The sequence below is a fragment of the Orcinus orca genome, chromosome 9 (genome assembly GCF_937001465.1).
Source record: "Orcinus orca chromosome 9, mOrcOrc1.1, whole genome shotgun sequence".
Classification (NCBI taxonomy): Eukaryota; Metazoa; Chordata; class Mammalia; order Artiodactyla; family Delphinidae; genus Orcinus; species Orcinus orca.
Genome location: NC_064567.1, coordinates 72,846,107 through 72,859,649, shown reverse-complemented (window position 1 = coordinate 72,859,649; position 13,543 = coordinate 72,846,107). Strand labels below are relative to the sequence as shown.

Here is a 13,543-nt window from a genome sequence, read left to right as displayed (position 1 = left end):
GTTGTTTAAGCCACTCAGTCTGTGGTACTTCGTTATGGCAGCCCTTACAAACCAATATACTGTACTTGCTCCTCTCCTCCCACCCTCACCATGAGTTTCAAAGTTATATAGGTCAGATAGCTGGATGAAGAGGCTGTGGAACTTAAGTACTTGTACTGTTGAAGGTCCCACCCCACATCAGATTAACTATGGAATGCTCCTACAGCCACATAAACATATATATTTTTTGCTGTAAAATAGAAGTATTTTTAAAAATTACAATCAAGTTTTGTTAAGAATAAGATAGTCACTGTTCTTTTAATGTAAAATTTATCTAAATATTACTAAGAAATTACTTGCCATCAATTACTTGATAGCTATGTTTTTAGGCCTTTATACATTCATTAATTTCCACTTTGTACTTTCTTATTTTGAGGTCAATGACTTTTCCTTTTTCAGATCTCAGTTTTTGGCACGATATCTATATTAACAAAAGTGGAAAACATATCCAGGGAACAGTTATTCTTTTCTGTTTGGGTATTTCCTATTAGGTGGCCATAATATAGTTCCTTTTTTCACCACCTTCCTCTGTTTTTATCCTATTTACTTTAAGATTACAGCTCTTTACGGGAAATCAAAAGAAAATGAAGTCAAAAGGTGAAAAATAGGAAAAGTAAAGACAGAAAGCATGCTGAGGATTGTAGTTTTTGAGTATAAAATTATGCGGCGTGTTGGAAAAAGAGGTAGAGGGAATTATCAGAGGCACATCAGATGAACATTTGAGAGTCACTTAAAATTAGTCTAAGGAGTATGCAAACCAACCTCATGTCTAAAAACATACAAGTGTAAACTTGCCAAATTTTTAATGGAACGGTCTTGTATTTGAGCTTTTTGTTTGGGACATAAGAACTTTCTATAAAGTGACTTGCACTTGCATAACCTTGCTTATTCAATAAGCTTGATTTATTCACTCTTGTACTAATCTGCTTCTTGAAAGTAAGATCATATACCTTTCTAAATGGCATTTTAGTTTAAGCTACCAGAAACTTACTGAAATATTCAGTCAACGCAGCCATGGACAGGCCACAAACCCTGCCTTTTGGTGATGGTAGTAGGATAAGAAGGATCTGAATATATCTTTCCTGTTCCAGGAAGAATTAACAGAAAACAACAGACATCTGGCCTTGAAAAATACTACAAGAACTAAAAGACAATTTAAAATTGCCTTAAAGACCTAGAGAAATAGTGTAGCTCTGGAAAGAATTTAGAACTGCAATCAGAGGAAATTTAATTAAACTTCTTTAGATTCTTTATCAACGTGCATGAAGATAGAATTTTTCCTTGGAAATCAAGAGCAGAAAGTCATAATTAAATAGTTCTACAGATAACAATTATTTATGGAGTATCTACTATGTCCAAATACTATGCTAAATGTGGGTCATACAACTTTGATAAGAAAGTTCCAGAGGAATGGCTGCCATAAGGAAATAAATGGAAAGATACTCAGTAAGCAATTGTAGAAATAAAATTCTATATAGCAGGATTTCTGCTTCTGGCTAACATGAAGAGAGGGAATGGATTTGTCCTCCCATCTGAAACAAATAAAAAATAGACAAAATATATGAACCAATAGTTTTCAAGATACTAGACCTAAGGCAACCAAGGGTGAAATGGGAAACAAACGAGGTGAGCCCTATGTTTGCCACGGTTTACCCCTTAAAAGAGCTTCCAGGCTTCAGGATAGGAAAGGTAAACTGAGATAGAGCCTAACAGACTCCATAAGTGGAGTAGACAAAGCTGAGTCTGGAGAGGCCAAGGAAGCTAGAGTTTGCAGCACAGAACACTGAAGAAGAGAGAGATATACAAAAAGAGAAATCTGGATATCTGCAGAGGGTCCTCCTTGAGTATTCAACTGAACAATGCATGTGTGAGGGCTAGTCATACCAGTCATACCAAGACCATACGCTTGGTCATACCAGCCTGACTGAATAACCTCATGATTCACTGGTCATAGGGTAGAGTATATTGAAGGGTCTTGCCTCAGTTGTTGGCTCCAGTCCTGCTTAATAAATCTTAAAATCGAGACCCCCCGCAAGATCAAACTGTTCCCAAGTAACTTAACTGCATCCCAGAACAAAACAAGAATATTTCTAGAAATACAAAAATATTCAGCACCCCAAAATGCTAAATTCACAATGTGTGGCATCTACACAAAAATTACTAGGTATGACAAAAAGCACCAAAAACGACCCATAATGAGCATAAAAATCAATCAGTTGAAACTCACCCAGACAGACAATGACATTAAAAGTTATTATCATTGTATAACATACATTCAAAAAGTTAAGAGATAATGAAAATAAATGAAAACGACCCACATAAAAATTCTACAAATTCAAATGTCAGTATCCATAAAAAAAGTTTTATTGTAACACAGCCATGCCTCTTTGTTTACCTATTGACTATAGCTGTCTTAGGACTATAATGATGGAGTTGAGGGGTTGCTAGAGAAACCATATGTGCCGCTCTCCTTGCTTTGTACTGCTGCTCACTGTGATGACATTGTATATAATTTGGCAGCATGTTGAGTGCCCTGTGTGTTGCTGTACTGTGATATTTCATCCTAGTTTTAAAAATTACCATTGTATGCCCATCATCTAAAGACAAGAAAGGAAGAGAAAAGTGGACTTTGGATGTCCTGCTTTTAAGGAAGGCACAATGGACTGTGGATCACTTTGTGTTCTAATTAGATGTCACAGTGCTGTGTTTATTATGCCATGAGACTATACAGTCTTAAAAATATACAAAACAGGTCGACATTAGCAGACTAAGCACGCATCACAAAATTCCTATTTCACAGGAAAGTAACATTTATAAAAATTAGAAATGGGAAACAAATGGAATGGAAATAACACAGAATGGAATAACAGCAGAATTTCTTCATAAAACTAAAAAGTGAAAACAAGGCTGAATCTAAAGTAAGTTTCTGAGTGGCTCATTTATTAGCTAAGCAAAGAAAGTCACTCACAGATAGTGAGTTAATTAAATCATGTTTGACTGCAACAGTGGAAGAAATCTGTTCAGAAAGCATAAACTAATATCAGATGACTAGCGTTTTGATGAGAAGAACTGCTCAAAAAGTTGAGAAAAACGACAGCAATATCAATTATCAACTGAAAACCAACATAGGTCATTTTGAGTAGTTTTCCCTGGCTCTTGATGGGTTGACATATGTTACTGATACTGCTCAACTGTTGGCTTTTTTGAGGAGTAGATACTGAGTTTGAAGTGACTTTAAAATTAGCTGCTATGAATAGTCTGTGTGGAACAACTGAAGGTGAGAATATTTTCAAAGAAGTTGAGAGATAAACTAGATGAGTATAACCTGAAGTGTAATCTGCTAAGATGTATTATAACTGATGGTGGCAAAAATATTTGTAGAGCAGAAAAAACAAAAAGGTTTAGTTGGACAAATTACAAAGTTTGTGAAAATGTAAGGTGTTTAAGGCCTATTGTTATTCACCCTATTATTCATTAGCAAGTATGTTGTGGAAAATAAATGAATTTATCACACATTATTGGACCAGTGGCGAAGTTCATTTGCTCCTGTAGACCTTACTATCTTTATTTCTTTTTTTGTCAAAAGTGGAAGCTGAATTTCTTGACTTGTCTTCCCAGACAACAGTTTGAGGGCTTAGCAGTGGTAAAGTTTCACTGCAAAGTTTTGAGTTCAGGGCTGAGATTGAAATTTTTTTTTTTATAGGAAGGACCACCTTTAACCACTATGGTTTTGGATATTAGCTTTTGCTGTAGACTTGATAATGTCTCAATTAATTCAACCTAAAATTGTAATGCAAAACAGCAATTATATGCCAACCTTATACTGTGGTAAAGTGATTTCAAAGACTACTCACATTGTTTGAATTATAAGTAATGTTAAGCTGTTTTATACACTTTCCATGTCAAAAAGTTAAACCAAAAGGTGAGGTCACCATTGTCCATGTAATGATACCCTAGCTCTACCTAATCAATTCACTGGGCTCTAGGAATTAATAAAGGAAATTTTTATTTCTTGGGGCAATGTAACTGTAGTTCTGATGAGAATTCTCAGAACTAACATTGTGTCTGTCGGTATATCAAGTGTACACTGTGGCATCAGTCACACACTTTCAATGTGGACAAAAGTGAGGTAAGACTTCTGGTTGATGAAAAGGGGTTGCTAAAATATACAGAAATAATACTTTGTAACTTTGTGAAATTCAGTCTCCCAAAGAATTTAAAATGGCTTTATACCTTTAATAAAACTACATACTACACAGAAAATAGTCTGTTGACAGATGTACTGGCAGTAAGCCATTGCCTTGGGCTGAAATAATACCAGTTAAATTGGTTGTATTCAATCAACTATTTCAGGAATCATTTTGTCCTATAACCTTATTTCACTAACATGTTTTTCTCATGACTCTCAAAGTATCAGAACATCTAAAAATAGCCAGGAGTTTATATTTTTGGTAATTAGTAAGGGCTTCAGAATAAAATTTACTGTTATTAAAGGGTTAGTTTATAAACATTCATCCTAATACATTTGATAAAATAACATGTAACTGAAATTACATGATGAAGAAACTGAGATGGAAATATCTTAAGTTGATATGATAGGATATATGACCCCAAATTATTGTTTACTGATTCATCTCTAGTGTGGTGTGTCTTTGTGATAAAAGAAATAGTGGACAAATAGGATTAGTAAATAATCTTCCTTCGATAGAAAGAGAATCCATTCAAGTTAGATATGAATCTACCTATATATGGCAAAGCAAGGGTTTATGTGAATTATATGCCAGTAGACACAGTCTTATTCTTGGAATCCTTCTTTGGTTGCTATGCTTTCCAAATTCTTCAACTTTAAATGTGCCATCAGTATTCCACCCATCTAGTGTTTAGCTACTACTCCTTATTTAATGAAAATGATTTGACTTGCCCAGAAGTTATCATGAGACCAACATTTACTAACTGAAACAGGAAATTTTCAAATGATTCAAATAGTATTAGTCAAAGGCTTATAAGGAATCACACTGACAAATATTCCCATTAATTTTTCTTGATGAGAGACAACATTATGTATTAGAAACAACTAATGGGTATTTGGAGGGTAATGTTCGTCTTTAGCACTAATTTGTTCTTTTCATTTAAGTAAATACTGAAAGAGATGTCTCACGTATCCAGTATAGCTTATAGTAAGAATACTTATTTCACTGGATTCTTAAAAGATCTGAATGATGATAGGTAGTAAGAGAAAAACGTGCACACAGCAAAGGAAAAAAAACCAAGTTTTGTAGAATGGGGATTCAAAGGGAATTATAGGGATTGATACTTCTGCCAAAAGTAGTGAACCATTGAATTTCTAAACACAGATGTTGTTATTTATCTGATTCTATTGTGCTATGGAAGATTAATGCTATGCTCATTAGTTAACTATTAAGTGAAATTTTATCCATCATTTTCTTCCCACTTATACAAGTACAATCCAGCTCCTCAGCCTTACTTTAAAATTTAAATACTATCTAGTGAAATTTAGAGTCTTGTTTTCAAAATTATCAAAAAAAGTTTTAGGAAGAGATGAAGATGATGCCCCCTTTCCTCTTGAGCTCTTTCTACATCATAAAATTAGTTTTCCAAACCAATACAGAAGCATGTGAATATTCATAATTGTAACCAACTTGTTTTATTCTCTAGTAATATAAATCTATCCTTATATGTATATATTGAACAAAGAAGTCTTGCAAAAGTTACAAAAATTAGAATAGTGGCCATGTCCTGTGGAAATAGCTTCCAAAAGAAAATACAATTTTGAAGAGCTGTTTCAGTTGACAATTTGTTGCTCTGGTAGCAATGCTGTAATCAACATTTCAGTATTTCTAACCAACAAAAAAATACTTTTAAGATTTTTCTGTCATTCAGAGGTGCATCATTGACTTTCCTTTTCTCCCACATGAATGATAAGGAAAAAGGAAAGTCTATAATTCTTGTAGAGTTCTTATTTTAACAGAGATCAAAAACTTTACCTCACTTAAAAGTGGGAAATCTTGTTTTGCATTCCTGTTCTCAATTATAGTAGAAATCCTGCTTGTAATATACAGGTTAATTTTATTAAAATAATTGGAAGAAAACTAATAAATTACCCTTCATCTCTTCCACACTACTCTACTCCCTATAAATATTTAAGTGTCACTTTGACGTACATTATGCTCGTCATTCTGTCATTGATTTTGAATATGGTTCATAAACATGAATTTTATTTATATGTATTGTGACCAGTCATGATCACACATATCCCTTTAACTTGATCTGTATAACAACTAGCACAGAACCATTTCCAGATGCATATGAATTTAACATGTTACATATTATGCTAAATAAGATTTTATTTTCTGGGGGGAAGGAACAACTAAACTTCATTCTTTTATTAAAACTTCTAAGTTATGTGTGTGTGTTTTCATTTTGTTACTTTTTCTTATCTTACTATTTAATTCTGAGCTCTTTTCTCTAACTCATTCTTGGTATCTTCTTTAGTCCTCTGGTTATCCTATTACATGTCCTAAATCTCCTTTATTTTTGGTTAAAAATGTCCAGAACAGAAAGGCTTCTTTATATCTTTCACTGCGAGCTCCCTGTTAGCCCTGAGACAAATCTGGTCTCCTTAATGATGTGGGTCATCTCAGCATAGCTCACATATATGCACAAACACATGTGTGTACACGCATGCATGCATACCATATACATACACCATTTAAAAATAAAAGCAGGGACTTTCCTGGTGGCACAGTGGTTAAGAATCTGCCGGCCAATTCAGGGGACATGGGTTCGAACCCTGATCCGGGAAGATCCCACATGCTGTGGAGCAACTAAGCCCCTGGGCCACGCCTACTGAGCCTGCGCTCTGGAGCCCGCCCCCCACAGCTACTGAAGCCCGCGAGCCTAAAGCCCATGCTCCGCAATAAGAGAAGGCACCGAAATTAGAAGCCCACGCACCCCAATGAAGAGTAGCCCCCGCTCTCCACAACCAGAGAAAGCCCGCGCACAGCAACGAAGACCCAACGCAGCCAAAAATAAATAAATAAATAAATTAAAGATAAAAGCAATATACATACTCCTTGAATTTGTGCTGTATCTATGGCTAATATTGTTGTCAAGGCTCCTGTGCTGTTTTCCTTATCATCAAACCAGGAGATATCCTAGAGAAAAAAGGGAATTAACATATGGTCATCAAAAAGATCCTTTTCTGACTTGCGATTTTGCTACATTAACTTAGAAGCCATTTGCCTGCCTCCTTACTCACAGGCGCTTAATTCTTGTAAAAACTATGGATCAAATAACTTTTGTTTCTTACTTCACAAAGATCTATATTTAGATACAAACTGAAGAACTTAAGCCCAACAGCTTGGACTCATTACCATGCTGCAATATTATATAATAATCAATGTTTAAAATGGTCATTTTGAACCACAAAATAATTTGTAATTTTACTCCACAATTTGTGGAGAGCAGATTTTACCTAAAAAGTAAAGTAATGCACAACACAGTTTAGAAATATTTCCAAACCTTTCTGTCTAAACATATAAATGATAAAAAATAAGTCTGTCTCCTTCTCTACAGGACCCAGATAGGTGAGATTTTCCCTGACACTTCATATTGCCCCTTAGATCTTATAAGTACTGGGCCTTGTGGGAAGCTAAAGATGCAGAAAGGCTGCTGTAAAAACCCTGCAGCCAAAAAGCATGCAATTTGAAGGAGACAGGTCAAAAATACAAGCAATAGGGCTTCTCTGGTGGCGCAGTGGTTGTGAGTCCGCCTGCCGATGCAGGGGACACGGGTTTGTGCCCCGGTCCGGGAGGATCCCACATGCCGCGGAGTGGCTGGGCCCGTGAGCCATGGCCGCCGAGCCTGCGCGTCCGGAGCCTGTGCTCTGCAATGGGAGAGGCCACGACAGTGAGAGGCCCGCATACCACAAAAAAAAAAAAAAAAAAAAAAAAAAATACAAGCAATAAAAGCCTAACGTTATAACCAATTTCATTTTCAACAGCAAATAGAGATAGCACTTCTTAGCACCTCTCAACTTGAGGAATGCTGATTTCCTTTTATTAGTTATTGACTGTTTCCTCCCATGCACTCAAACCAGTTATATCTCTTGTGGATTAAACTACATGCAGACTGTCTCCAAAAAAATGACTGATTTTTAGTGAGTGAAGAGCAAAAGAACTGTTGGCTTACTACAACCCAGCCAGGGCCCTGATGCCCAGGTTACACATTTTTGCCAACTAAGGAAACAAAAGCAAGAGAGATAGAAGGCTGTGCATTAATCATGCTGTTGTGTGAGAAGAAAGCCCCCGTGGAGGAATACGGCAGCGGCCAGGGGGATTACAACCCTGGCATGACATCACTACTCTTTAAACCCCTGGATTGGGAAGGTGTCCCAAAGAGTTTAGGGTCCTAGACACCCAAAGGGCATCTTATAGAGATCATGATACGCACTACACAGTAGCCACTTTGAGAATACAACCCGAGTCAAGAGCCTAACATACCATGAACACACATCAGCAATGACAGTAACTACAGCACTCTTGATCTAGAAGACATTACCTGTTTTTTTATTGTATACTAAAATATATATATATATTTTTTACATTGCATAATTCTTTCTATATTTCAACATGACATGGAATACACAAAGAATTTCTAGAAACAATATAAAGTAAAAATATAGAAAAAGAATTTATCACTTACTATTACATTCCTGATTCTATAGTATAGTAATTGCTATAATATGCAAGGCAAAGGATACATATATGACTAGTCTTAGTCTTTCTCTGATGTTCAGTCAGCAAGATATCCAAAACTGCTTTTCAACAAGTCAGCAATTATGCACTCTAGAGATTGTTTTCCATCATAGGCATTATATGCTAAAACACTTAGCAGAGTTTCTGGAGCACAGCTGGTATTGAGTAAAAATTAGCTTGCTTCTTCTCTTCCTGATGGTAAAATGATTATAAGCTAGGCTAGCAGGTTTTCTGATACTAGTAAATCCATTTTTTTCCTGCCAATAATTCTATTAGAAATAAAAAATTACAGTAGCACTATCATAAGTGCGTGGTATGTCTTTTCTCATTTAATCATCACAACTCTATGAGATGGATACTGACTATCCATATTTTATATATGAGGAAACAGAGGTACTGAGAGATTAAGTAACTTGCCCAAGGCCACATAGCTGGAAAGAACTGAGGCCAGGATTTAAACCTAGGCAATCAGATGCCAGAGTTTTTAATCAACTATCCTGTTCTGCCTCCCATCTAACTGAAACGTTACAGCTGAGTTTCCTGACATGTTTTTCCTGCTTCAGGATTTGTTACCTCAAATCCTTTTGGAAGTAGCTTTTTGAGATTCCTTAGTGATCTCCACTAATGCCATCATCTTATGATTTAGTGACCCTCCACAGAAGCCCTAGCCAATCCAATTTAGAGAGAAATAGGCAAAAAAAACCTTCATATCTTTTAAAAAACCTAATAGATTTATAGGTCAATATTTATCATTAAGAAATATAAATTTAGCTTTAAACACAATAAGCAATGGATTATTTATAACCACTGAAGTCAGCGACAATTAGAACATTCTTTTCAACTGGAGGGATCTCAACTCATCAAATAAAATAGAGATTTTATACCTACAAAAAGACCACACCTGATTCCATAAATACCTCTATTTCAACTGAGGTTTCAAAATGGTTATAAAAAGCACTGCAAGTTTCAGCATGATTTCTAAGACTTAAAATATCTTATCTTAGGGGAAAAAAAAACAAACAGGTAATAGGAGTTAGGGCGAAACTGTACATTAGGAACTTCCCTTACTACAGAGAAAAGTGAAATTCGTTAAGACATTTATTGAGAAAAGGCCAAATACATTACTCTTTTCTTTCAATTTAAGAAAGCAAATAAGCAAAAAGAGTGCTAAAGAATGAAGAGGTAAAACAAATGGTAAGCTGAAAGGGGCTCAGGTGAATTTATGGGAGAATTTAATAACATCTGCTGAATAGCACAGAGTTTCTGTCTGTTTGTCTTTCTATGTGTTTTGAAGAAGAGTTTATGGTTTACAGATTGCTGTATTCTTATGGGCAGAAGCTACTTAATCCAAGAATGTTACTGTCCTACTGTTCACGTGGCTAATGCTAGGCAAAGGAGTAAGATCCAGTATCAGCCATCAGGATATTTGATTAACAATATTCACTGGTTTAACTGGCTTGTGGTCTTGGGACTCCTCCACCAAAAGCATCCTGTAATCCTCTAGAAAGAAAGTTCAAAGTAATGATCGGAAAAGTTAAAGTTTATACTCTTTAAGACATTCAGGAAACATTTTCAAAAGTTCCTGAAAATTGAAAATAAATGTCCTTGAATGTATAAAAACATAAATACACAAAAACCAAAAATGACCAAAATTGTTGTGTGAAACATAGTATTAGTTAATTAAAATCCCACCTAATTTCATCAAAGATTTGAGGTAGACATAAATTGTTCATAAAAAAACCCCCAAAAGTACAAGCTTAATGTGAGCGAGACAAGATGTGCAGTCATTAAATCATTTTATGACCCTTCAAGTAGATTTTTGTTTTTCTGGATTAAGGAGTGTCTGCAGTTGTCTCTGACAGGACCTTTTTGAGAGAAGAAGTTAGGCACCAACTGCTTCAGAGCATTAAGTTGCTATGGGAAACGTCCCACTCGCTTCATTTTATATCTTGTTGTCCTCTAAGAGCACATAAAGGTGGAGGAGTTTTGTTACTCAGCAGTCCTTTGAGCACTACTGCTAAAAGTCACAAGATGTAAAAACTGGTTTTGACAACTCGGCTGGAGTGACAGTAACTCTACTTTTGAAAAGAAATGACCCTGGCAGGAAGCTATTTGCCCCTACACGGTGAGCTCTGGTGACAGAAAGTGTGGCAAAGGGCTTCAAATGATTACTGGCTTTCAGGGTAACCCAATATACCTTGGCCTTCTGAAAGAATTTTAGAGGTGCCAGTCTGAGACATTCCTGTCATTTGCCCCCAAGACTCACTTTTCAAGATTACTATTTGATACACCTAGTTTTAGTTATTTCACAGGTGTGAATGATCAGCTGTGGCAAGCCAACCTGCCAGCTAGACTGATGTTATCTGAATTCAGAGAATGGCTGCCTTCAGAAGTCAGCAATGAAAAAACTTAAACTGTGCAGATGGATGAGAACTATAGAAATTAACTCCTTTTTAAACATGTTTCCCAAGATACTGTAGTTCTTAACACTCCTTTTCAGTTTTAATTTAGCCTCCATTCTGATTCTAGAACAACTACATTATACATTAAAAGAGATTTGTCAAGATAAATGCAAGGAACAGGGAGTGGACTCTAAACCTTGTTTTCTATAAACTGCATTTTTGAACATAACAATTTTGGACTTGCTTCTGTTAGAAAATACAGTACAATAATTCTAATACAGTTGCTGCTTGGTACACAAAAAATGATGCTTTTAAATGATCAAAGGAAAGCTTATGTCAAGAAATTGATGTGAAGAAAAACTAAAAGCTAGAATATTTTAAAACACATTTAAAATAAAATAAGAAAAAAGCCCAACTAAACACTGACCTGATATAACATGGCTTTAAATGCCAAGTATCTTAATCTCATGGTTAAAATTTCCCCTGCTCTGCCATAAAATAATCCCTGGAAAAGAAACAAACAAACAAAAATCTACATTTATTTTTAACTGTCTTATTTATTTCTTTGGAACATTTAGTTACTATATTTACATATTTGTATTTTATTTAGTTATTATATTTAGTTACTATTTTTAACTCAAATAGGATGACATAAAACAGTAATCACGTACATATTTGTTTAATTCATTAAAAGTTTACCTGAATGAAATAACTGACAAAGCAAATAATACCCAAAATTACAAATATCATGGAATAAATTTCTGCATCATGCTTTAATGTGGTTTTATCATCATTTTCAAACATCTGAAAAAGAATAGATTTTTTTAATCAGGTGATTGGAGGAGAATATATTATAAAAGAAGGAGAAAAAACTTAAATGTCTATTCATCAGGATTTTAAAAATGAATTTCAGCACAGTAATTTCCACACATTTCTGGGGAAAAAATGCACCATTATTCTATCCTTTACATTCATTACATAAAAAAAAATTCACTACTTCAATAAAAAAAAATAATTCACTCTTAATTCTCTCACTTAAGCTATGTAAATACAGGATCAGACAAATGAGTCCTCTATCTGCTATTAATATCACCACATATTTTCAAAGAAACTATTGAAATTAGTTTTCTGATTGAGTTATTATTTCTAATAACTTCTCATAACTCAGGTTTCTTGATATTCGTCTATTCAGAGTACTACCTGCAATATGAGACCTTTATAAATTTCTCCAGAAATTGTTCCTAAAATTAGTAGTTATACATATACTGGCATCTATGTTGACACAGTGTAGCAACAGTCCAGGAGACTGAAGACTTAAGGTGGCTCTAATAAGATCCATGAATTCATCAGCTCTCCTGGGTTCCCCAGCACAATCCCAAACTCTCATTATTTCCTCTCTCTGAGCTGGCTGGTAATAAAAAATGGCCATTGTTCAGACCAGTTGAAAGAAAGAGTGGTCGTATTTGTCTCTTTTATTACTTCAGTGCTTTGGAATGCTGATACAGCACTGGAGTCAGAATTAGAAAACAAAGCAATTTCTTTACTGATTGCCCAGTCAACAAGGTCCAGCCAAACACTTCACAATAGAGGCTGGCTTATCCCCTGAGAACATTAGTTAACCTTTCTATCATGGATCCCACACTAGGGGTGACCTACTACACGTCCCAATTTTCCCCTTGCTGGGTCAAAGTATACCAAGTCTGTTCTCTCAGGTTACACGTTGTTTAAAATTGTTAAAAATATTAGCAAATAAATTTTACTTACAGTTACAATTTTTGCAAAGATGATGGAAAATACTGGATGAACAGTTCCATTTAGAACAGAAGCCAATATCCCCAGAACCACAGAAGGCCATTCAGACTTGTTTAATTTAAAAATTTTTTAAAGAGAAACTTCAGGAAGACTTGTCTATAAATAAAATACCTTGGTTATAACCCCAGTTTGAGAGCATAATGGAACCTAGAGAAGTTAGCCAATCTTGAATAAATCTATAATGTAAAATGTCAAATATAATAGGTAACAGAGTAGAAAGTAGAATTTTTCTTAGAAAAATTTTACTGCCCATATTACTGATAAAGATCTCAAAACAAAATAAATTTTACACAAAAGTGACTATTTGTGCAACTTATCACCTTTTGGCATTTCACTCAGCCACTATCATTAAAAAAGTACAAATTAACCCACATGTTCTGAGAGCTAAGATTCACAAAAGAAATGACAGGCATATTTTCCTTTACACCTGTTAAACTGGATTGCACATCATGCTCTAGCATAGGACAAAATCTAGATAGGAACTAAGCAGAGACAAAGATAAAAGTTTTTCTA

At 35.0% G+C, this 13,543-nt stretch overlaps 1 protein-coding gene across 1 annotated transcript in view; it reads right to left on the bottom strand.

Moving 5' to 3' along the window:
* The window catches only part of ABCB5 (ATP binding cassette subfamily B member 5), a 113,410-nt gene that overhangs the window by 30,058 nt on the left and 69,809 nt on the right, over positions 1 to 13,543 (bottom strand). The window contains 4 exon segments of the mRNA XM_004263450.1: positions 7,131 to 7,214; positions 11,646 to 11,723; positions 11,918 to 12,022; positions 12,983 to 13,126. Of these exon segments, the coding sequence (XP_004263498.1) occupies positions 7,131 to 7,214; positions 11,646 to 11,723; positions 11,918 to 12,022; positions 12,983 to 13,126 (411 nt within the window).